Source organism: Pseudorasbora parva, chromosome 9 (genome assembly GCF_024679245.1).
Source record: "Pseudorasbora parva isolate DD20220531a chromosome 9, ASM2467924v1, whole genome shotgun sequence".
Classification (NCBI taxonomy): Eukaryota; Metazoa; Chordata; class Actinopteri; order Cypriniformes; family Gobionidae; genus Pseudorasbora; species Pseudorasbora parva.
In genome coordinates, this window is record NC_090180.1 from 34,642,012 (window position 1) to 34,665,204 (window position 23,193).

Consider the following 23,193-nt stretch of genomic DNA (forward strand, 5'->3'; position numbering starts at 1 on the left):
AAATTTGTATCACGATACAAAAATGCGACAATATGTATTGTAGATGGAAACATTATGATTCTCGATAGAGTTTTATTTATCCAAGGCTCAACTTGCTGTAGAAGGCCTGTTTATAAGGAATAATTAAGGTACAAACACAAATGTACAAAAGTACCACAAATGTAAACTCTGTCACCCTAATTACCATCATGTAATTTTTCTTTTATCTTCCAAACACAAATGAAGATATTTTTATGAAACATGAGGGATTTCTGTTACTCCATTTAAAGTCCATTCCTCTCAAACTTACAAGATCCAAAAAAAAGGTTGTAAAGGCATTGCAAAAATAACTAATCGAATGTCTAATCCAAATCCAAGTCTTCTGAAGAGAAAAGAACGATGGTTTATGATGAACAGATTTACAACGACGCACATACCGTTGTAAACACGGACGTTCAAATGATTGCGTCATGTACGAAAACACCATGAGAGTGAGTAAAGGCAGAATTAAAATTCTTGGATGAGCTAAACATTTACAGTTTGAGAGTGTTCATTTTGACACACTTTCTTGCGATTAGAGCAGTGACACATTGCATTGATCATCTGAAGCTTTAAAGTCAAAGTGCAAACAACATTTAAAGCAGCACTCCTTAGTGAAAGCGCAAACATAATTTAAATCACTAGAACACATTTAGTTTTGATATTGTGATTGTTCAAAGCATTTGAGATGGTTTATTCTTATATGTATAGGGAGAGGCAAGACGCTATGAGCACCGGGAGAAAATTGTGCCTGTATTGGAATCATGAGTAATGAAAAAAAAAGGGGAATTTTTTTTTAACGTTTACAGAGTTTCAGTGACATTTTTACATTAAACGGCTATAAATAATGTTGAACATAATGTATAATGACACAATGGGGGAATATTTGTGGGTCCTAATAATAATAACAAAAAAATATATATTTTTAAAAACTATTCTTTATGTTGGCTTAAAATATCTGTATACATATGAGTGAGTTCTACATATTGTGAGTTCAGTATCGTGGTATATATTTATATAAGTGAGACACAAGTGTTATCGTTAAACCTCTAAAATAGTCTTTACTGAATTTTCCAGTGGATAAAATGCTCGGGGCACAAGCAAACGCAGGGTTAGTTGTAACCATAGTGTAACACGCACAGTTTAAGACTTTCCACACATGCTAGGATGACGAATCTTTGTTTATTTACTAGTTGCCATATTAACACTATATAGAGAAAAATAGCGTCAAAATTTTAAAAATCTTTGGAAGATGTCACTGAACATTTATTTCACCATAGCAAAAGTAAATTTCTTACTTAAGTGTATTTTTCATGTTTCATGTGTTTTTTTTTTTGTTTTTTAATAAGACAAATCTGATATTATTTGAATCATATATCTATTATTTAACAGTTGAGATCGTTCTTTAATGTTGATCTAACAGCAGAAGACACGAACCGTGGTTTAAACCCCAGTTGCGCAGCCGGGGTGCGTTGTAACACTGCGTTACAATGAGCCCCTATAAGAACTATGATATTATACAGGTCCTTCTAAAAAAATTAGCATATTGTGATAAAAGTTCATTATTTTTCATAATGTAATGAATTTTTTTTAACTTTCATATATTTTAGATTCATTGCACACCAACTGAAATATTTCAGGTCTTTTATTGTTTTAATACTGATGATTTTGGCATACAGCTCATGAAAACCCAAAAATCTCAAAAAATTTGCATATTTCATCCGACCAATAAAAGAAAAGTGTTTTTAATACAAAAAAAGTCAACCTTCAAATAATTATGTTCAGTTATGAACTCAATACTTGGTCGGGAATCCTTTTGCAGAAATGACTGCTTCAATGCGGCGTGGCATGGAGGTGATCAGCCTGTGGCACTGCTGAGGTGTTATGGAGGCCCAGGATGCTTCGATAGCGGCCTTAAGCTCATCCAGAGTGTTGGGTCTTGCGTCTCTCAACTTTCTCTTCACAATATCCCACATATTCTCTTTTCCATTTACCAGTGGTTTTGGCACTGTGAGCAGGTGCCAGGTCGTGCTGAAAAACTAAATCTTTATCCCCATAAAGCTTTTCAGCAGATGGAAGCATGAAGTGCTCCAAAATCTCCTGATAGCTAGCTGCATTGACCCTGCCCTTGATAAAACACAGTGGACCAACACCAGCAGCTGACATGGCACCCCAGACCATCACTGACTGTGGGTACTTGACACTGGACTTCAGGCATTTTGGCATTTCCTTTTCCCCAGTCTTCCTCCAGACTCTGGCACCTTGATTTCTGAATGACGTGCAAAATTTGCTTTCATCTGAAAAAAGTACTTTGGTCCACTGAGCAACAGTCCAGTGCTGCTTCTCTGTAGCCCAAAAGTGGCTTGACCTGGGGAATGCGGCACCTCTAGCCCATTTCCTGCACACGCCTGTGCACGGTGACTCGGGATGTTTCTACTCCAGACTCAGTCCACTGCTTCCGCTGGTCCCCCAAGGTCTGGAATCGGTCCTTCCCCACAATCTTCCTCAGGGTTCGGTCACCTCTTCTCGTTGTGCAGCATTTTTTGCCACACTTTATCCTTCCCACAGACTTCCCACTGAGGCGCCTTGATACAGTACTCTGGGAACAGCCTATTCGTTCAGAAATGTCTTTCTGTGTCTTACCCTCTCGCTTGAGGGTGTCAATGATGGCCTTCTGGACAGCAGTCAGGTCGGCAGTCTTACCCATGATAGCGGTTTTGAGTAATGAACCAGGCTGAGAGTTTTTAAAAGCCAAAGGAATCTTTTGCAGGTGTTTAGAGTTAATTAGTTGATTCAGATGATTAGATTAATACCTTGTTTAGAGAACCTTTTCATGATATGCTACTTTTTTGAGATTAAAACAATAAAAGACCTGAAATATTTCAGTTGGAGTGCAATGGATATAAAAAAATATGAAAGTTTAATTTGTATCATTACATTATGGAAAATAATGAACTTTATCAGAATATGCTAATTTTTTAAGAAGGACCTGTATTCTATACTTTTATGCTTTCTTTTGAGAAACCATGAGAAAAGGATAAATAATGACAGAGTCAATGTTCAGATATTATTCATTATTATTCTGTTTTTTAACTATGCTGTAGAGCTGTATTAGTGATGTGTTTGTTGTCAAAATAAAAAATATGTGTATTTTTAAAGGGGTACTTCAGCACTGGGAAGATGAATCTGTATTTAAACTGGATCATCAATGTAGCAGAAATGTGAAATTATATTTGAATTTGGTGCTTTCTAGACTGAGAAAAGACAGAAAATGTATTTTTGTCTCATGGGGATGAAAGACTACAATTCCCAGAATGCTTCGCTGACCTGTGAGGCCATTCCCAAAGCAACCAACTGGATTACTGTGACTGAGTTTGAGAAGACACTACAATTAAAAACTGAACGTGTCTGTTCAATATAATGAGTGAGTCACCGCACGAGTATCACAGCACTCAGCACTAACTGCAGGAGTCAGATAAATGAGGTAATGAACTCTCGTGATGAGAGCTGAGGTAATCGAGACTACACTCGCGGCATACATTCACAACGTGAGTTCAGTCTGGCGCGTTTCAGTTCGTGCCTTTGCAAGCTTAACTTTCATAGAAATTAATTTGAGAAGTTAAAAGACTTACATTGCTCACCATAGCTCCGTTTAAATGAGTGCCTGCAGCTGAGCTCTGAGTGTGATCTCCATCCCCCATGCGTGAGTTCAAAACATGCGGAAATGGCTCCCTCTGCTGGCTGTAGTCTATGATATCGTCAATTTGCATCATAGGAGGAATTTTTCCAGAAATAAAATGCATAAATCTCTTGTCTCAGGGAGATATAAGGGGGGAAAGCACATTTATTTGACTATACTCCAGGGTTTCTACTGATACAAAGCCATATGCTAATCGCTGAAGTAACCCTTTAATAATAAAAAAGCCTATATTTTATTTCAAAAAGTTAATAATTGTATTTTTTTGACAAAATATTTTAGTTTGTTTTCGATATTTTTTTGATTATATCAGATAAGAATCAGATCAGATATAAGCTGTCATTTGCTCATGTTACAATCTGCCCCTAGCCTGACAAGCCAGACCCACATCAAGATGTTTGGTCTGGACACTCATTATTGACAGGGCTCAATCCGAGGGGCGGGATAAACGGTTGTTTTTCAAACTCCCTCTGCACGCCATGCACACAATTGGATATCGCTACATACAACCAGAGCAACGAAGGTGAAGCTGAGCTCGTTGATAGATAAAAATTTCGCCGTATCCAGTCGGCAAAACTCAGAACACATCTTCTCTTCTTAAGAATGACTTCAGTGCCGTTCTTTGTTAATTTCTCAGAGAAAAGCTTAACTCCAAGTCTTCCAGAGTCACGGTCAAAGCTGATTCGAAAGGCCGTCGTTCGACAGTTTCTGTGTTTACTAGAAGCACACGCACGCGCAACTCAGCCGTCATTAAATTAAGCCCCGCCCACCGACTCTATACACGATGCAATTGGCCCTACCAGAGTTTAGCATTTACAGTTTAGAAGTGAATTGAGAGTTGCTAGACGACACTCGCGGCAAATTAGATTTGCTGCCGCTAGGGTGCGTCTAGATTTCTAGGCTAATCTGCCCCCTCATGCGGCATGTTGTCACATTTCGCTTCCATTCTTTCGGGGTAAATCAAGAAAAAAAGTATACACTGTGTTCAAAAACAAAAACAAGATAATTGTACTACACGTGTGCAATTAATGTGGGAAAAAATAAATACTCTAAACCCCAAGTGGATTTACACAAACTGAGACAGTCAAAAAGCATTAGGTTGTGCCCTGCTCTCCCCTACATTTAACCCCTTAAAGTCTCAATTTCATTTACAACACATTATATGCGGTCTACCTTGATCATGGGTGCACTATAATGGATTTTCAGTTACTGTTTGTAAACACAACATTCAAACTTGGCCCCTAATCACGGGTAGAGCACCACCAAGCCATCTACCCTGAGGTGATTTATCAGTTGCACACGCAGCTCAACCGACTCGAGAATACCAGCGGGAAGATGAAAGATGAGCTATTTTGCAAATATTTTTTAAACATTTTGTGTTTATCATGTATAAACAGCATTATTTGCACATTATGAAAGAACAGTTACACTAATAGATAGATGATTGGCTGTAATTGTAATTATCATTCATGATAACTGGCTGTAATCGCTAATAAACTAATTACGTCATCATAAAAAAAGTAATTACAATGCCTAGTAATCTGTCAAGTTACAGATAGCAGTGAACACGGAGTGTTGAGTGTCGAGACACAACAATTTAGCGGAGATTCCCAAGCCTCAGACACAGATAGTATAGTCCTGCCTTCACCTGCGCCACGCATCGTTATTGGCTGGGGGTGACACACCCATTGGCCAAAGAAATCCGAAAATGTCCAGAGCACGGGAATTCAAAGAGGAAGATTTAAAAATACAGACACAGGTCATTGTCTCTGTAGACACAAACACCACTGCATAATTCTAGTGGACCATAAGTAATGATTGAAAGGCATTACATTTGTATGAGTCTATACGTTGTTTTTTTTTTGTTTTGTTTTTTAAAGAAAATCCTCTATAGTGCACCTTTAGGGACCATTTAAAAAAAAAAAAAAGTAACTTACGCTTCTTTGTATAAAACCATGAATCCCAGGAGGTCTCGAAAATCTGGCGGCCAGAAAGCTTCCCATTTAATTATGATCTTGTCTGAAAGTGTGCGAATCTGTGTGAACTTCAAAACCTTGCTCTCACCTGGTGAAACACCAACAACAATGTTCAGATTTATTCAAAGATCACATGAGTCACATGAGATCACATTAAATGCAAAGTTATGTCCTCCTCACATGAAGCCTGATCTCCATTGGTCTTTGAGACAATGTCATTCTTTGTTTGGCGGTTCTTCGTGCCAGTCACCTCCTCCATCTTCCGGATCTCTGACATGCAGAGTTTGGAGTTATGATGGAAAAACATGCGACCATGCTGGATGGTCAGGTTGTGTTTGGTCCAGTCCCACAGCTGACGCAGGTTCTGGTTATCGAGAGCGTAGAATGAATAATTCCTAACGGGAAAGAAAACAGCAGACGAGTAAGGACAAGGGAAGAGCAAGGAACAGAAAGATGACATGGTATCATTTTGGTCGACAAACAAAACCTGACAACCCAAATGGAAAGCCAACAGTTTCATTAAAGAAAAATAAGGAAAACCTAGACATCTTATAAAAACAAGACTCATACCCGACTTCCTGCATCTCTCCATGGATAATTCGGAGCTTGCGAAGGAAAGAAAGAGAGACCAGGGCATATGAGTGTCGCACAGTCAGGTAGCCGGTGATCTCCTCCAGCTGCCCCAGGTTAGCTTCCAGCTCTGCAGCAATGTTATCTAACAGGGAGAGGGGAAAGGAAGAGCAAGTTTAAAATCTCAAAGTCTGCACACTTTTAAAATGTATAATGAGGTACAATAAAGTATAGGTTTCTGATTTTGATTACATTTAATTATTGGAAGCGAACACACACCCAAGGTGGTATGCAGTCAATTCAAAATAGTTATTTCACAAATTATTTTTAATATTACTTCTGAATGACTGACAAATAAATAATAATCAAAATTAGTAATAATAATTATTATTATTATTTTCAAATTATTAATCTGTTAGTAATTCAAGAGTATAAATATATATATACTGAATATATGATTGCCACAGACAACAGCCAATTGTATAGTTTAGTTGTCATTTTATAAAAACATTTGCAGAATACTGATAAACCAATCAGGACTAAGAATTCCAGAGAGCTGTGTGAATACTAAAGATGCCCTTCTATGCCGCACAAAGAGGCGAAATTGTATTAGAGAGTTTTTTTTGTTCTTACTCCCTCCGCGGATGTTGATGACTAAACTGCCGTTGATAACAGTGCATCCTCTCAGAGCCTGAGCCGCAGTGACTGAGTCCACTGTCTTCAGCCCCATGCACACTTTAGGACAGAGGCCAGCGCAAGGAGTGCAGTTTAACCTGTGGTACAGAACAAAAAAAAAAAAATTCACATGTACACAAAGCCGCACGACAAACAAAAGTCATTCATCTGCACGTGCTGTGAATGAACACAAAGAAATGTAGATATGATGGAGCGCATCTATTCTCGTTGACATTGAGTCAAATATGTAGCATTAAGACAATAACTGATTGTTTGTGTCAAGGACATGGATCCTGTTGCGCAAAGTGCCAGCGCTGTTTCGGTGGGAGCGGGGACGTGGACGACCTTGCAGGGCAGGCCGAGGGTGCAATCAAGGATGAATGAGACATTCTCTCAGACGTGCCAGAGACACAACTTAATCACTGATTGTTTTTGTAGATAAGTCGGGACTGACTGAGGAACTGTTTGTCCTCTGTGCAGGATGCTTTCTGCGCCACTGTTTCCGGATAAACTATGCTACGCAAATTTGTATGACAACTATAATAAAGTGTGAATCCAAAAGCAAAACAAAGGATATGGAGGCGTAGTTTTCATAGTATTAAATCATACTAGTGTCACAACATAATAACAGACCTTAAGCCGTGCCAAAAATGTGCACAAACTTCTGATCAGAAAAAGCTCAAGTAATTTCCTTTATGGGTCATCGCTGTGTTTTTCACCTTGTTACTCTTTTTGGTACCCGCCAAAAAGAACGGAATGTGCTGCACTTTATCCAGCTAATCTGAAGGGAAGCTGGTGCGTGGGTGAAATCCTTACAGCAGACATATCAGAGAGTCCAGTATGTCGTGTCTCCCTGCAGCAAGGATTCATCTCGGAGTCGTTTATCTGTCAGTAGCCAGACGGCGCTCCCAGTCTATGCATCTGACAGACAGAGAGAGACAAGCCGATGAGGACACGGGTGTCGAAACTCCTGATATCTCAATGGACGCGGATAACGCGCAGAGACCGCAACCAAGGGCGGCAACACAGGGTGTGAGGTTGGACCACTGCACTGTTGTCTGTCCAGCCTCTGTGATTTGTGTGTCTGCTGTCTGAATTCCCACAGTCCACCCAAACTGCCCAGCACAGGGGTCATACTGGCAGAGGGGAAGCAAGACTATCATTAGAAAAAGAGATAGAAGTGTCCTATCTTGCAGAACATGCATTATGCTGTCAGTTCTGTCATCATTTATTCACCTTAGTTTTGCTTTAATCAAATATTTTTATATTCCGAGACAACAAAACAGGATGGCAATTCAGACTGAGATCCAAAATAAATAAATGTACCATAAGCAGTTCATACAACATGTGAAGCCGTTTAATAGTTACGTCTGAGAACTCATTATCCACAAAATATCTTGAAAATCTCTTTCAAGCGTTTGCACGTAAAAAAACATGGTGCATCATGATGAATGTGAAACTTAAAAATTAAAATTTCAGTTTCTCATCCTTTCTCCTGATATGGTGTTAATAAAGAAGTATGGTTGTAGCTTACATTTTTATTTTTAAATTCAAGTTTCTAACACAAAGCTACTGTGTGGCCTTGGAATATAGTGAATATAGTGCATGAGTCATATAGACACTATACTCCTTTCATGATAAGTTTTTTATTCTTATGCTTTTTGCAGATTGACAAAATGACAAAGGAGAACAAAGGTGAAAGGATGAGTTCCTCAGAAGAATAAAACATAATTTGGGTATGGAGAATATTGGGTATTGGGTATATACCATACTCTATGGAGAACGTTTTAATTGACAGCCATTCAAAATTATATATTCTGCAAATAGCATACATAGTTACTAATATTTAATCAAATTATAGTAGATGTATTTTATTTTTTATCAGTGTCTAATATTGTTTGGGGAAAAAATGTATACATGTACACCAAAAGTTTCAAGGATATTATTTTGGCATGTTTAAGTATGCGTCATACATCTTATTTGTATACTCTGCTGTTTCCTTTGAGAGTTTCTACTGGTGTTTGATCATAGATGGACCAACGTGATATCTGGAAATCAGACCAACTGTTGTAAGGATATGGAAAAAAAAAAACATTTATGTGACCAATCGTCCATCCTTCTGTATAGATATGCATGTGTATAGAAATAGCATGAGAGGGAATAAACCACGAGACACTGGTCATCCTATATTTTCACCACAAACAAACAAACTGCGTTCTAAAAAACTCTATAAAACAGAGGTTAGTGGTCTGTCGTAGTCCTCTCTACTCAAGACTTTAAATGGGCACAAAGAGCACTGCCAAGCCTCACGCTAGGTCAGCGCTGCTTTAAAACTCACACACTTCCTCTCATTAGCATACAACGCTCCCTTTCTGACACACACTCTCTCTCCTAAATGAACCTTTGTGTTCTCAGACAGTCGATTGAGGTCAGTACAGCCCTGATCTCTCTAAGCCATCTTTGCGGTTCAGTCTTTTTCTTCACTTATTGTTCCTGTTCCATGAATGAGACAAACAGAAGGGATGCAAGCAATCCCAGCTTAAAAGGCGACCTAAACCAGCTGGTTTGCAGATCTTAGCAGGTTTGTCAAGGACCAGCTATACTTCTAACAAAATTAAAGAACGAACTGGTGTGACATAATTTAGAACAAAATCAGGTCAAAAACTAAGTTCGTTTGGAGTTCAAGACAGCTTGCCAAAACAAAAACTTTCCAGAAAAAAGTATGTCCCGGCTGATAAACACCTTCGAACTACAATCGGTCTGTGGCTGTTACATTATAGGTAGGGGCACTCTTGGGTTCTGCTTTCTTGGATGTGAAAATGTTCCACATCACTATGATCAGATGCTTTCTTAAAGGACAACTCCGGTGAGAAATGAACCTAGGGGTAATTAACAGATGGTTACAGAGTAGATCGTTCTCTGGGATGCGTTTTCATGGAAATCGAATGTAAAGAGTTTTATCTTTAAAAACAGATTAACTTATAACACTAGTCTATGGGGCACAGAGTAGTGAAATTAAATCGCTAGTTAATACCACTAACAAGGCTAAAAATAGCCTCACACTAACACGGTAGCATAATGAGGGTCCCTACATGCAAACCGAAGCATTGAGAACTTTGTAAGTGTACAAACAGTTTAATAAGAAGATACTTTATAAACATAGTGCCTTACGCGTTCACGGACAGCCACCATCTTGGAAAACAGTCTCGACTCATCGAGTCACGAACGCTGTTCTAAGTGATGAACTGTGATTAAACTCTTATTAAACTGTTTGTACACTTACAAAGTTCTCAATGCTTCGGTTTGCATGTAGGGACCCTCATTATGCTACCGGGTTAGTGTGAGGCTATTTTGAGCCTTGTTAGTGGTTTTAACTAGCGATTTAATTTTACCACCCTGTGTCTACTCTGTGCCCCATAGACTAGCGTTATAAGCTAATCTGTTTTTAAAGATAAAACTCTTTACATTCGATTTTCATGAAAACGCATCCCAGAGAACAATCTACTCATTAACCATCTGTTAACTACCCCTAGGTTAATTTCTCACCGGAGTTGTCCTTTAACAGCTGCTTTCTCACTATCATTTTTGTTACGTTTATTTTGTTATTGTGAGGCAAGTACGCAGAACATATTTACATATTCGTCTAAATGCCACTCTTGGCAGTGTGGGCGGCATCATGATTTTTGCTAAAAGTAAACTGCTGCAAAGGCATTTCTAAGTTTTTTTTACACCTTGAAAAATGAAAAAGACTTTCACTGTAAGTATATCAGGGCCTTCAGCCTGGTCAGTCTTGTCTAGCCTGTTGTTTTTGGGTACTTTTCAGACTGTAAGACCAGCTAGACCAGTTTAAACCAGCTAAGACAAGAAAACCAGGCTGAATTAAGCTGTTTTTGTCAACAGGGATGGACAGCCAGTCACGACATATGAACAACTTTGAGTCCTCTGTAACAAAAGGAAATGCAAGCAACTAATCAGTCTACTTTATATCATCCAGTTCATAGACTAAATGAGGCACAGAGTGGCCCAATGACCCAGGTATTCTCTAGGTCAAACTTCTTACACAAAAGATTTCACTTATTTGGGTCCTGATGCACACACAAACCATTTCAAGTACCCTTTAGGACACTTGGGCACGAGTGGACTAGTATTTGTGCGTGTTCATTGAGTGGAGAGTGTACAAGTAGTGGGTTACTTACGTAGTTGAGTTTACAGTGGTGTACCCAGAAGGGCACTCGGGGATGCAGGCACCATTATGGATGACGTATTCATGGCAGTCACCTTTGCCCTGCTTGCACTTATTGTGGAGCTCTTGGCAAAAGCTGAAGTTGACGCAGCGCCAGCCTTTAAAGGTGTAGAAACCAGACGGGCACTTTTCAACGCAGATATTATTGTGCATGTAGTTGCGGCAGGCCACGCATTTTCGCGATGAGTTGGGCTCCGAACAGCCACCTAGACACTGGTCGTGGCAGCACTGGTTGTGTTTAGTGCAGGCCCGGTGCTTGCATGAGGGTGGACACGCTGTGGAGAGAGAGAGAAAGCTTACATTCAGAGACATTCTTTTAAGGAAAAAAACGGATGCCTCTCATTCACAGTGACATGCAGTACATTCATATAGTAGGTAGGGATGGACATTTTTAGTAAATTATTCATTTCGATAATTGATAGGTCTCAAACAACAAGTCCTCTAGTGTGTGGGGGTGGGCCATATCCATCAAGGAGATAAAAAAAATATTGTTAATGTTGACAATTACAAACATGACATGAAAACATGAACATATGATTGGAAAAAATGAGCTAGATTATGATGCAATGATTTTGAAAGAGAAGCATCTTAAACCAAAATGACTATGTCTCAGTAATGTCAGGCATTGTATTTGAGCTGAAACTAGGAAAAAACACCACGCTGCAGAGCTTTGCAAACGGATTAAAAAACTCAACCAAACACATCCTATATGAGATTCATCAGATATAGACAACATAAATGTAATCTTACAACTTGCATCTGCAGAAAATCCAGTTTCACTTCATTTCGCCTGTCTGGAAGGCGTGCTATCTAAAACGAACCAATCAGACCTCAGGTACCGACCAAAATGCCATTATAACCAAAAAAGAGACAATACATTTTTTAAAGTCAGGGCGATCATCGTTTTTTTTGATCGATTGTCGCGGTCGCATTCGAGTACTCAAGTAATTTTGTCCATCCCTGATAGTGGGGGCATGGTTTAGCGTGAAGAAAACAAATGCAGGTTTACACACTTATTCCAGAATTTCAATAGGAAAAAATATAGTGTTAATATAAAATATTTTTGATGATAGAAAACACACTAAAAGTGTTTTTCCCCTGTAAGTAATGCAAAAAAAGGAAGCTAAAATAATAAATTTATTTTGAAAGGGTTATTAAAAATGCATCTATCAGAATGGAAATATCGAATATTATCAGCAATAATATTAATCATAAATAATTATGTTGATTAAATTATGACTGTAGGCATACACATTTAAATGTGTAATTCCACAGGCTCAAAATCAGGACAGAATCTGTTAACCATTTAAAAAAAGAACATTGACATCAGTTTATAAAAATAACAGAAGACACATTTACATGATGTGGCAAAGTAACCAGAGGCTTTAAAAGGAACAATATCAAATTAACAAATTATTTAGTGCAATGTATTTTGCCCTGAAGTGAGGTGAGGCTACTTTTCTAGGTGAACCAATGCGATTCCTACGGGTTGGGTTTGCACAATGTGTCTCTTCCTGGAATCCTTTTGTGGAATTTATGTGAAAATAACCAGGTATTTTTTTAATAGAGCTGAAAGGTTTCTACCTCATCAATCTCGTTGATAACGTGTAGAAGTTTTTCAAGCTGAAGCGTGTCATGTTTCCACTTATTCCTGCTTATTTTGCAGTGAGAGCTTTAAGGAAGTCATATGTAGATAGATTTTCGATCAAAGTGTAAACACTCAGGCACTATAAACACATTCAATTTGTTTAACCACCCCGATCAGCCCCGCACAAGAACACAGGCTTAACTATTGCCAAGAGTTTGGAGTGGCACTATCAGTTTGTCCAACCAATGGAAGATGGGAGAGCTTTTTGTTTAGAATAAGTGTATTCTTTGGAAACAGAGGAGGAGTGGAGCAGAGACTTCTAATTTAAATGCAAACTTTAAAACCATATCTCAGCTGAAGAATAAATTGCCTGATTATTTTCTGTGGAAATTGACAAACTCTGTCAACACTTCAGTTGTAATATGCCTTTAAGTGTTTTCTCAGTAACTCAACTCTACAGGCATGTCCTTACTTGACATAACACTAGGTTACAATTGTAAATATTAAAACAATGACAAAATGGCCTACTCTGATAAGAAGCTCCTAAAATGGTGTAACAACATTCCTCTGCATTTTATGTGCTCTTTATTTTCGTCATACACAAGCACACAAAACTCTATAAACTCACACTACACAGAGCACCACGCTGCTGCCAGTTGTTTGACAAGAGTCGTCTTGTAAGTCCTTCTCTCCCACTGAAGTCAGTGTTTACATATTTCTTCACCCAGAGACAGAGGTCATGTGTGGCACAGGCAAAGGAAAGAAAGAGGAAAAACCCTAATTACAGGAAGATCTAGAGGGTCACAGAGGTCCTTCCGTAGTGCAGGGAAGAGAATATGTAGTGATCTACACATTCCTCTGGAATAACTGTATGTGACTTTACTGGCCTCTTTCTAACAACGTGACCTGCAAGCTTGTCCCTGAGACAGCCTGTTAAAAATAAACCATGCATGGCTAGCTGGAGCATGCACTAAACGCACATATGAATGCGCTTGTGCAAGTTTTGAATTCGCCCACAATCTCCCTCTCTTAAACCAGCACAGATTAGTAGTATACAGGGCTCGACATTAACGCTTGTCCGGGACAAGTGGATTTTTTGAAGGGAAAAGTGAAAAAGAATTTTACTTGCCCGACGGACAAGAGCCTGATAAAAACAAAAAATAACTAGCGAATCACCAAAATGCAAGAATGATTGTGCATTAATTTAGTGTAAGTGGGGATCGATAGTGGATGATAATATATAATGAACTGACGATAACAAGGTCGCGCTGTTGACGCTCGTGCAGCCTCTCGAGGAGAAATTACAACACTAAAGCGTTTAAGCTGTTTCCTGAATAGCATCACAACTGAAAATGACACTGCTTTTATATGACGCCCACAATGGCTATTTCTTCTTCAATCACTCCTGCACTCACTCACATTGTCAACACTTCTCTTCACACGGGCACCTTTCCCACAGCATTTAAGCAGGCTCGGGTAACCCCACTGCTTAAGAAACCCTCTCTGAATCCAGCACTTTTAGAAAACTACCGACCGTTATCCCTTCTGCTCTTCATTGCAAAGACCCTTGAGCGAGTTGTGTTCAATCAACTCTCTACGTTTCTTGAACGGGACAACCTCCTAGACAACAACCAATCCGGCTTCAAAAGCGGCCATTCGACTGAGACTGCCTTGCTCTCGGTAACTGAGGCACTGAGACTGGCAAAAGCAGCTTCCAAATCCTCAGTGCTCATTCTGCTGGATCTGTCTGCTGCTTTTGACACAGTTAACCACCAGATCCTCCTGTCAACACTTAAGAGGACGGGAATCTCAGGATCTGCTCTCCAGTGGTTCAGGTCTTACCTCTCTGGTAGGTCCTACAGGGTGTCATGGAGAGGTGAAGTGTCTAAGTCTCATAATCTAGCTACTGGGGTTCCACAGGGCTCAGTCCTTGGACCACTTCTCTTCTCCATCTACATGTCATCATTAGGTTCTGTCATTCAGAAACACGGCTTCTCCTATCACTGCTATGCGGATGACACTCAACTCTACTTCTCATTTCAACCAGATGATCCTACAGTCAGTGTTCGTATCGCTGCCTGTCTGACAGACATTTCTGACTGGATGAAAGAGCATCATCTTAAACTCAATCTTGCAAAGACAGAATTACTTGTTTTCTCAACCAACCCAGCACTTCATCAAAATTTCTCCATTCAGCTTGGATCATCGACCATAACTCCATCAAGGACAGCAAGAAACCTTGGAGTTGTGATTGATGACCAGTTAAACTTCACTGACCACATTACTGCAACAGCCCGGTCCTGCAGATTTGCTTTATACAACATTAGAAAGATTAGACCCTTCCTATCAGAACAGGCTGCACAACTCCTGGTTCAAGCTCTTGTTCTCTCCAGACTGGATTATTGTAATGCTCTTCTGGCTGGGCTTCCAGCATGCACTATCAAACCCTTGCAGCTGATCCAGAATGCAGCGGCGAGAGTGGTCTTTAATGAGCCGAAGAGAGCGCATGTTACGCCTCTCTTCATCAAACTGCACTGGTTGCCAATGGCTGCTCGCATCAAATTCAAGGCACTAGTTATCGCCTACAAAACAACCTCTGGCTCTGCACCAATATACCTAAATTCACTTGCTCAGACTTACACACCCTCCAGAAGCTTGCGTTCTGCGAGCGAGCGGCGCCTCGTGGTTCCATCCCAAAGAGGCATGAAATCGCTCTCACGGACATTTTCCTGGACCGTTCCTACCTGGTGGAATGACCTGCCGATCTCAATTCGTGCTGCCGAGTCTGTAGCCATTCTTAAAAAACATCTTAAGACACATCTTTTCCATTTGCACTTGACCAATACAGAATAGCACTTACTGATCACCACAGCAACGACCAAAAGCGCACACTCCTGGATCATATCTAAGTCTCTCATCCGGATTTGTGCCTTCAGGCGGGTATGTTACATAGTTATCATAACTATCAGAATCCAGTGTTCTGTATATTGCGTACGTGAGTTTTTGTTGTAGATGGCTATTGCTGCGCGTTTAGCTAGAATACAAAACCAACCCATTGGGCCACTGAATCTGCATTAACGACAACAGCTGGGGCAACAGCCTTAGTCCTAATGGGTTGTAGCTATCTTAGCTATCAAAATCCAGTGTTCGGCATTTTGCGGACGTGAGTTTTTGTTGTAGATGTCTGTCTTTATAAAAAAAAAAAAAAAAAAAAAAAAAAATTGTTGTGTATTGTGCTAATTAATTGAGATTTCTTACAGCTCTTACAGGTTTTTGGCCTTGTCTGTTCCGTTGCTTCTATTACTCTCCCCTTTTTTGTAAGTCGCTTTGGATAAAAGCGTCTGCTAAATGATTAAATGTAAATGTAAATGTAAATGACAGTTTCATAAACAATAAATTAACATTCACTGACATTAATATTCACTTAAAGTCACTTACATTTTACATTTTAGATGCAATATTGAGTGCTTTAGTTCCATTTCAGCAGCGAAAATCGTTCACACACAGCAGAACCGTAACGCGTCCCACAGCAACAAGTGTGTTACTTCAGTGTTTGAATGAATCGTTTGAATGAACGACTCAATGGCTGCCACCATAAAGACGGCCACCTGGTTTAGTTTCATGTTTAAACATACTTTCCAACATTTCTTATGTGTCTATTCAAAACTACAAATCTCAAAACATTATTTAATGCAGTTGTAATTTTTCAGTGTAAATTATTATGTTATTGTTAACAGCCCTTATAGTCTTTTAATTGAATTCAAAAGTATTGATCAAATTTTACAATATAAAATGAAACCTGAAGCATAGCCTATATTTAATAAGATTAGGGGGGAAATGTAGCCTAGAAATCTAGACGCACCCTAGCGCCAGCAAATCTAATCTGCCCGTGAATGTTGTCTAGCAACTCTCAATACCCTTCTGAGCAGTAAAAACCAAACTCTTGTCGGGCCGATCACATCGGGTATAGAGTCGGTGGGCGGGGCCATAATGACGACGGCCGAGTTGCGCTTGCATGCTTCTAGTAAACACAGAAACTGGTGAACGGCGGTCTTTCGAATCAGCTTTGAATGTGACTCTGGAAGACCTGGAGTTAAGCTTTTCTCTGAGAAAAGAAGTGAAAGGCACTGAAGTTATTCTTAAAAAGGGAAGATGTGTTCGGAGTTTTGCTGACCGGATACGGCGAATGTTTAATCTATCAAAGAGTCCCGTTTCACCTTCGTTGCTCTGGTTGGTTGTAGCTCTATCCTATCGCGTGCAGAGGGAGTTTGAAAGACAACCGTTTATCCCGCCCCTCGGATTGAGCCCTGTCTATGGTAAGTTTCCAGACCAAACATCTTGATGTGGGTCTGGCTTGTCAGGCTAGTGGAAATGCCCTTTATAAAAGGTAAAAATACCACAAATTTGAAATGATTCAATAAAAAAATATATTTTATTTTTTAATTCACAAATATGCAGTTTTAAATATGTCAAAGCTGATTGAACACTGGTGAGAATATTGCTTCAGAATAAATTAGTTACAACACACACACAAAATTACCGAACTTTTTTTTTTTACTTGGACAAGTGAATTAATGATTTACTTGTCCAAAGGACAAGCATATGAAGATGCTTAATGTCAAGCCCTGCTGTACATATTGTAATCATTATTTTCGATTGGAAACTTTTTTTTTTTTTTATATTGTGAATTATTAATTCATAAATATCATTGTATTTGGGTTGGGGCACTGTACCATATGCCATTTTACAAACTGTCCTGAACTAGACCCTTTCTTGTGTGGTAAAAAATAATAATTCTAACAAATAACAACATATTGTACTCAAGGAGTTTTTTAATTAATAAAAGAACACTTAGCAAAGACATTTAATCAAAAGATTAACAATTTCAAATAAAATGTTGTTCTTTTGAACTTATTCATCAAATAATCCAGAAAAATCTATCACTGTTTGTTTCCAGATTTTTTTTTGAAAATAAGAAATGTTTCTTAAGCAGCAAATCATATAAGAATAATTTCTGAAGGATCATGTTACACTGAGGAATATAGTAATGGCTGCTGAAAATTCAGATTTGCATCACGAAAACTGTTATTTTAAATTCCCAATATTAATATTTTTACTGTTTTTTTAAATGACAAATGCAGCCTAGGTTAGCATTAGATACTTCTTTAAAAAACATTAAACAAATCTACAATATACAATTGTATTTGCACAACCCTAATGTAAACAAACAAACACACACCATTAGGGCTGTGCATAAGGGAAGGATATAATAATGATTCACCTTAAGACACCCAGAGTTCTAAGAAAAAGAGAGAGGAAAGTGTGTGTCTGTGATTGTGTGTGTGTGTGTGTGTTAATGGAAAATTGGCTCTCGTCAGTGATGTTAACACCACAACTCAGTCGAACACAATTCTGGAGCTAGTTTAGTCCAAAGAAAGGTCAGCAGACACCTCTACTTTCATGACAACGACACAACAAGATGAGGGAATAGAAATCTCCGGATCTGCATTGTGCATGACAATTAAGTGTTCGGCTGACTTTTAACACCATGTAAAAGCCTCTGAAAAGTGTTCAGTGTTTTAGGCAAACAACCTAAAACTTGCTTGGAATATTCTTTGAAGTTTTCAAACACACTTGACAGACAAGCAAGGGATCATTGAAACTTGCTAAAAAAAGTGAATTTATGTAGAGCTTACAAGAAAAAGTTGCCATGAAAAGTGAGAATGCTGGCAGTAACCCGAGCAGCTAAAATGGAGTCAAATGCAAGTTCAAAAGAATTCTCAGTTTTTCCACTAAGCCCTTCAATACATCTTTCGAAATACTGAAAAGGTGCTAAACAGAGCTGCCTTTCACACATAGATTTTTAGTACATATATATAATATATAACAAGTCCGGCAAGTGTGTAGCCTAGCTGTTGTTGTTCACTTCAATGTCAGGTGACACCAGGTCAGCCAACTCAAGAACAAAACAACATTACCCTCTGTCCCTTATACAGGACAATCTAGGGAGGGCCACCTTACCGCCTGCCATGAAAAAGAGGGAAAACGTGTGCGTATGTGTGTGTAAGCACAAGTGACAACAATGGAGGCGCTAAGTTTGTGTCAGTTGAAAGCACGTTAAATTAAGAAGAATTGTGAACCGTAAGAAAAACAATCTTGTTGCCTCTAATGCCTTTCTGTGAAAATTCATTATCGTCTATTCTTTGAAAAACCCTATTGCCTCTGCCCCTATTTTCTCTCCCTCCCTCCTTCCCCTCATTCTCCTGTTGAAAGTGGATATGAGCAAATAGACACATGGAGTGCACAGCGACTCCTGATCCAGAGGATCCAGTCCATTTAACAGCCTCAACTACAGACCCACCCTCAACCTTAACCAATGCGTTTGCTGGCTGTAGAAGGTGGCCATTCAATATCCTGTGCTGTCTGTGAGACAGAGCCACTGTATGTTAACCCTTCATTGATCACATGTCTGCAACCTTGGGCAGAAAGACAAGGGGAGGGGAAACACTGCTACATGAGTTAGAAAAATGTGTTCTTCTGCTCGGGAAAGATGTCAGTCTGCAGTCCAGAGCACTGTTGTCAATTAGTACTGTATTTATACCATAAACATGTTTTGAATGTGTGTGTGTGTTTGGAGGGGAGAGGGGAGAGATATATTTAAAGAAATTAAATAATTAAAGTTTTGAAAGGGAAGAAATAAGAACAGTAAAATAATGTATAGGTCTAATTATTACTATATAGTTGTGAAATAATCATTTAAACTATGCAAATAATATTTGATTTAAAAATATACACGCATTCACTCGTTATTATGTCTAATAGGTCAAAAATGTTAAAAACAAATTCTCGTCATCAGTTATGAATTAAACAATTTAAACAATATTCTCCATTCAAAAATTACATAAAGTAGTTTGCATAACTATGTTACTGCGGGTCACGATTGTATAGTTGTCAAATATTGAATGTTTAGCTAATTATATCTTATCACGCACACACTCTTTCACTGGAAAAGTTAAAAGCGTGGCAGTGGAATGCACACTCATCTTCAATGAACATTAAGCCCCGCCTTCTTTGATCTGATTGGCCATCATGTTGAAATTGACGAACGCTGTTAGACAACTGAGGCTGAGGCAATTTTTTTAACTGTCTGCCATCCTAACAACAAACCGAGCAATGCGGAATGAAGAGCAGCATTAAAAAATATAAAATCTTGGGAGAGCCTGGGAACAATTTGGCCATTTCCAATTTGTTTTTCCTTTTGCTGATTTAGTAAAAAAACAGTGTGAAAACATGCCTTTATTACAGAGCAAATACATAAACAATAAAATATATAATACTTAATATAACTGAATACCTAAAAAATATGAAATATATATATATTGAAATCTAATTTCTTTAATGCTCTGTCTCTCTGTGTGCAGTGTGACTAGGCAGAATTATTCGATGCTCATTAGCTTTCATTCATTCATGTTCTAGGTGTCTGTCTGCTGGATCTGGGTCACCACATGTGACTCATTTATCAGGAACAACGTGCTGTGTCTGTACACTCAACAGCAGTTCAATTAATTTCAGCACGAGCATAAACGTCACCTAGGCCTGTGCGCAAACACCTGAGATGGGAAGATAAACTTCCATTAAGGATATGCAGAGTATATGTGTGTGTGAAAAAGAGACGAGAGGTGTGTGAAAGGAAGCGAGTATTTACCTTTGACGCTAAGACACAGAATCTGACCCCAGGAAAAGCAGTCCTCTCGTTGGACATGGATCACATACAGCTCAGTCTATAAACACACTGTACCACAGGAAGGAAAGGAAGGGCTAAAGAGTACAACTTTTGTTTTTATGACAGTTGCTGTCTGACACGTTGGCAAGTCGCTCTCACAATCTGCTCTTTGCCACCGCAAATAGTAATAACAGTAATTCACACATAAAGCCCTATTCAGACGGTAATTGTTTCTCGTGTGATCTTAAGTGTCATCCAAAATGTCAGTGTTTTAATATATTTCATCACCACTCCAAAAAATAAAAGAGGAAAAGCAAGGAAACATTTGAAATGGGCCGTTATTACTTATATAGCATATTAAAATAACGAAGCAGCTTTATTTCGGCTCATTTCCATGTGGAATAAAATGACATCCTTTATTTTGAGATAAAATACAAGACTATTTTAACTATAAAGCTATAATAAATCTTCCTATTTTTAAACAGATTTAAATAATTCAATTAAAATTGGGATATTATCATGTTTTTATACTGTTGTCTGAGGTTAACTAATGACATTTGTGTGATTCAAAAACATAACTAATAGGCTATTTTCTACACTGGTTTTGAGGCTCTCCCCAAAACGCTGCGTTTTGATGGGTGTGACCCACTGGAGACTTGGAAGTAAACGCCGACGGCTAGGATTGGATAAGATTTGCATATTTAATTAGCTTCAGCTCCTGTCATATCATTGCCCCTATCAGTTCAGTTCACATGACGGAGGGGTTGTTTTAAAAGCGGCAACCAGAATGATTCAATTACGTCTCTATCAAACAAACACAATTATTTATTTCTCATCCACCCGCGATTTTTTGTATTATATAAACCCCAAATGATCATTTGATACAAGCACAAACCGTGAGTGCGCACCCTTCAAATGTCAAGTCAACAGAGAGAGAATGGCGCAGAACAAGAAAGGAATATTATGAGATTCATCGGCCTCCCGACGGGCTTACGTTTTGGTAGCCAGTCTGGAAAACACAGCCCCGTGACGTTGGGCTTTGCGAGCCCTGGCCCATGCATGTCTGAGTCCAGCATGCTAAAGGTATGTTCTGTTAGACACTTAAACAAGCAAAATTATCTATAACAATTCAATACTATTATTTATATATATATATATATATATATATATATATATATATATATATATATATATATATATATATATATATATATATATATATATATATATATATATATATATATATAAAAACACATTTTACTCACATTAGTGTGTTGCACCATTCCTCCTGTCGGATCCAATTTAAAGGAAATCGCTTTGTGTTTTAATATCAAATGTCTGCAAAACCAGCATCGACCTGAAATTCGTTTACAAACGATTCCACAGTGAAATTAAGTGACCATGACTTTTCCACGTCAGCAAGCGACTATGTTCTTCCACAACCAGGAATAGCGCAGTATCTTGCTGTATTCTTCAGCATGTTTATTGCTGCTGGCTAGTGCAATCCGAACGGCTCCATGCGTCCGTGGATGGGGCTACTGAACTACACATGCTTTTTATTCTGTAGCGGCGGTGTTTCGCCACACGATGACGTTAAGCTGCGAACAGGATAATTTTTTGGGCCTGGTGTCTATAAAAGCTTTTCTTTGACTAACAAAGACGTTTTCAGCTCTGAAACTTACAGGATATTACCATGGCCTTTTATATATCAAAAGCAAAAGAGAAAGTTAATTTCTCAATTCATCACCCTTTTAAATTAAATATGCAATTATACTTATTATACTAAGCATATGACATTTCATTTACAGGATACAATCATGTTATTTACCACGAGCAGTGCGTTCCCAGGTGCATAGGATTACAAAACTCGCTGCTCCACCATGAATAAATCACCATCCGATTGCACAAGTTTTATCACTGAGGTGGCATGTATATTTATTTTAACAGACATCAAAGATAGAAAAGCACCAGAGACATTTTGTGCAGTCATGCAGAAACAACTGATTCAGTTAGGAAATGTAGGGGAAACCAGGACCCAAAAAGACAGTGCCCATAAACACCCATGAAAAGTCAAACAGACACCTTAACAACTGCAAGAAGAAAAACAAACAAGCTCTCAAAATGCTTTTTTTTTTAAATGGGTCAAAGGCTAAGAGATTCTCCTCCTCCTTGGAAAGCCAAAATATTCAGTGCTGAGATCAAAACAATCACACGCAAGTATATGTATGTACGTGTATTCAAACCATGTCTTTTCTTATTAACATCATGTACATATTGTAGGCAGCACCGTTTATGAAATTAAACTCTGCTTTGTGCACTTGTCAGAGAATTTTCAAGGTTCATATCTCAAAGACTTCACTACAGTAAGGGGCCCCTATAATTCAACAAATTGGTGAAAGGATTTCTTGGAAAGAGTAGGGATCTCTGGGGAAAGCAGGGTAGTCACAACGGCAATACACTGGCAAATTGACCTGGACGCGTTTGACAAACAAAGAAAAAAAAAATCTCTGCAGAAGAGATTCTCTGAATAGTGCTTGCCTATGCAAAACACAGTTGCTAGGGTATTCTAGGTTGTTGCTTACTGGACCAAGTCAAAAGGATTTATTTAAAAAAAAAGTTGTATTATTTATTACATTTGATCATTTATAATTTATTTATTACATTCTGGTCCTTGATATAAAAAATAAATATAGTAAGAAAAGT

The 23,193-nt window shown here is 38.5% G+C and overlaps 1 protein-coding gene across 1 annotated transcript in view; it reads right to left on the bottom strand.

Moving 5' to 3' along the window:
* Nucleotides 1-23,193, bottom strand: part of insra (insulin receptor a) — a 113,171-nt gene that overhangs the window by 17,078 nt on the left and 72,900 nt on the right. Inside the window, exons 3-7 of the mRNA XM_067452370.1 lie at nt 11,133-11,454; nt 6,895-7,034; nt 6,262-6,406; nt 5,872-6,086; nt 5,653-5,779 (exon numbers count right to left, since the gene is read on the bottom strand). Coding sequence (XP_067308471.1) covers nt 5,653-5,779; nt 5,872-6,086; nt 6,262-6,406; nt 6,895-7,034; nt 11,133-11,454 — 949 coding nt within the window. The remainder of the gene's footprint in view (nt 1-5,652; nt 5,780-5,871; nt 6,087-6,261; nt 6,407-6,894; nt 7,035-11,132; nt 11,455-23,193) is intronic.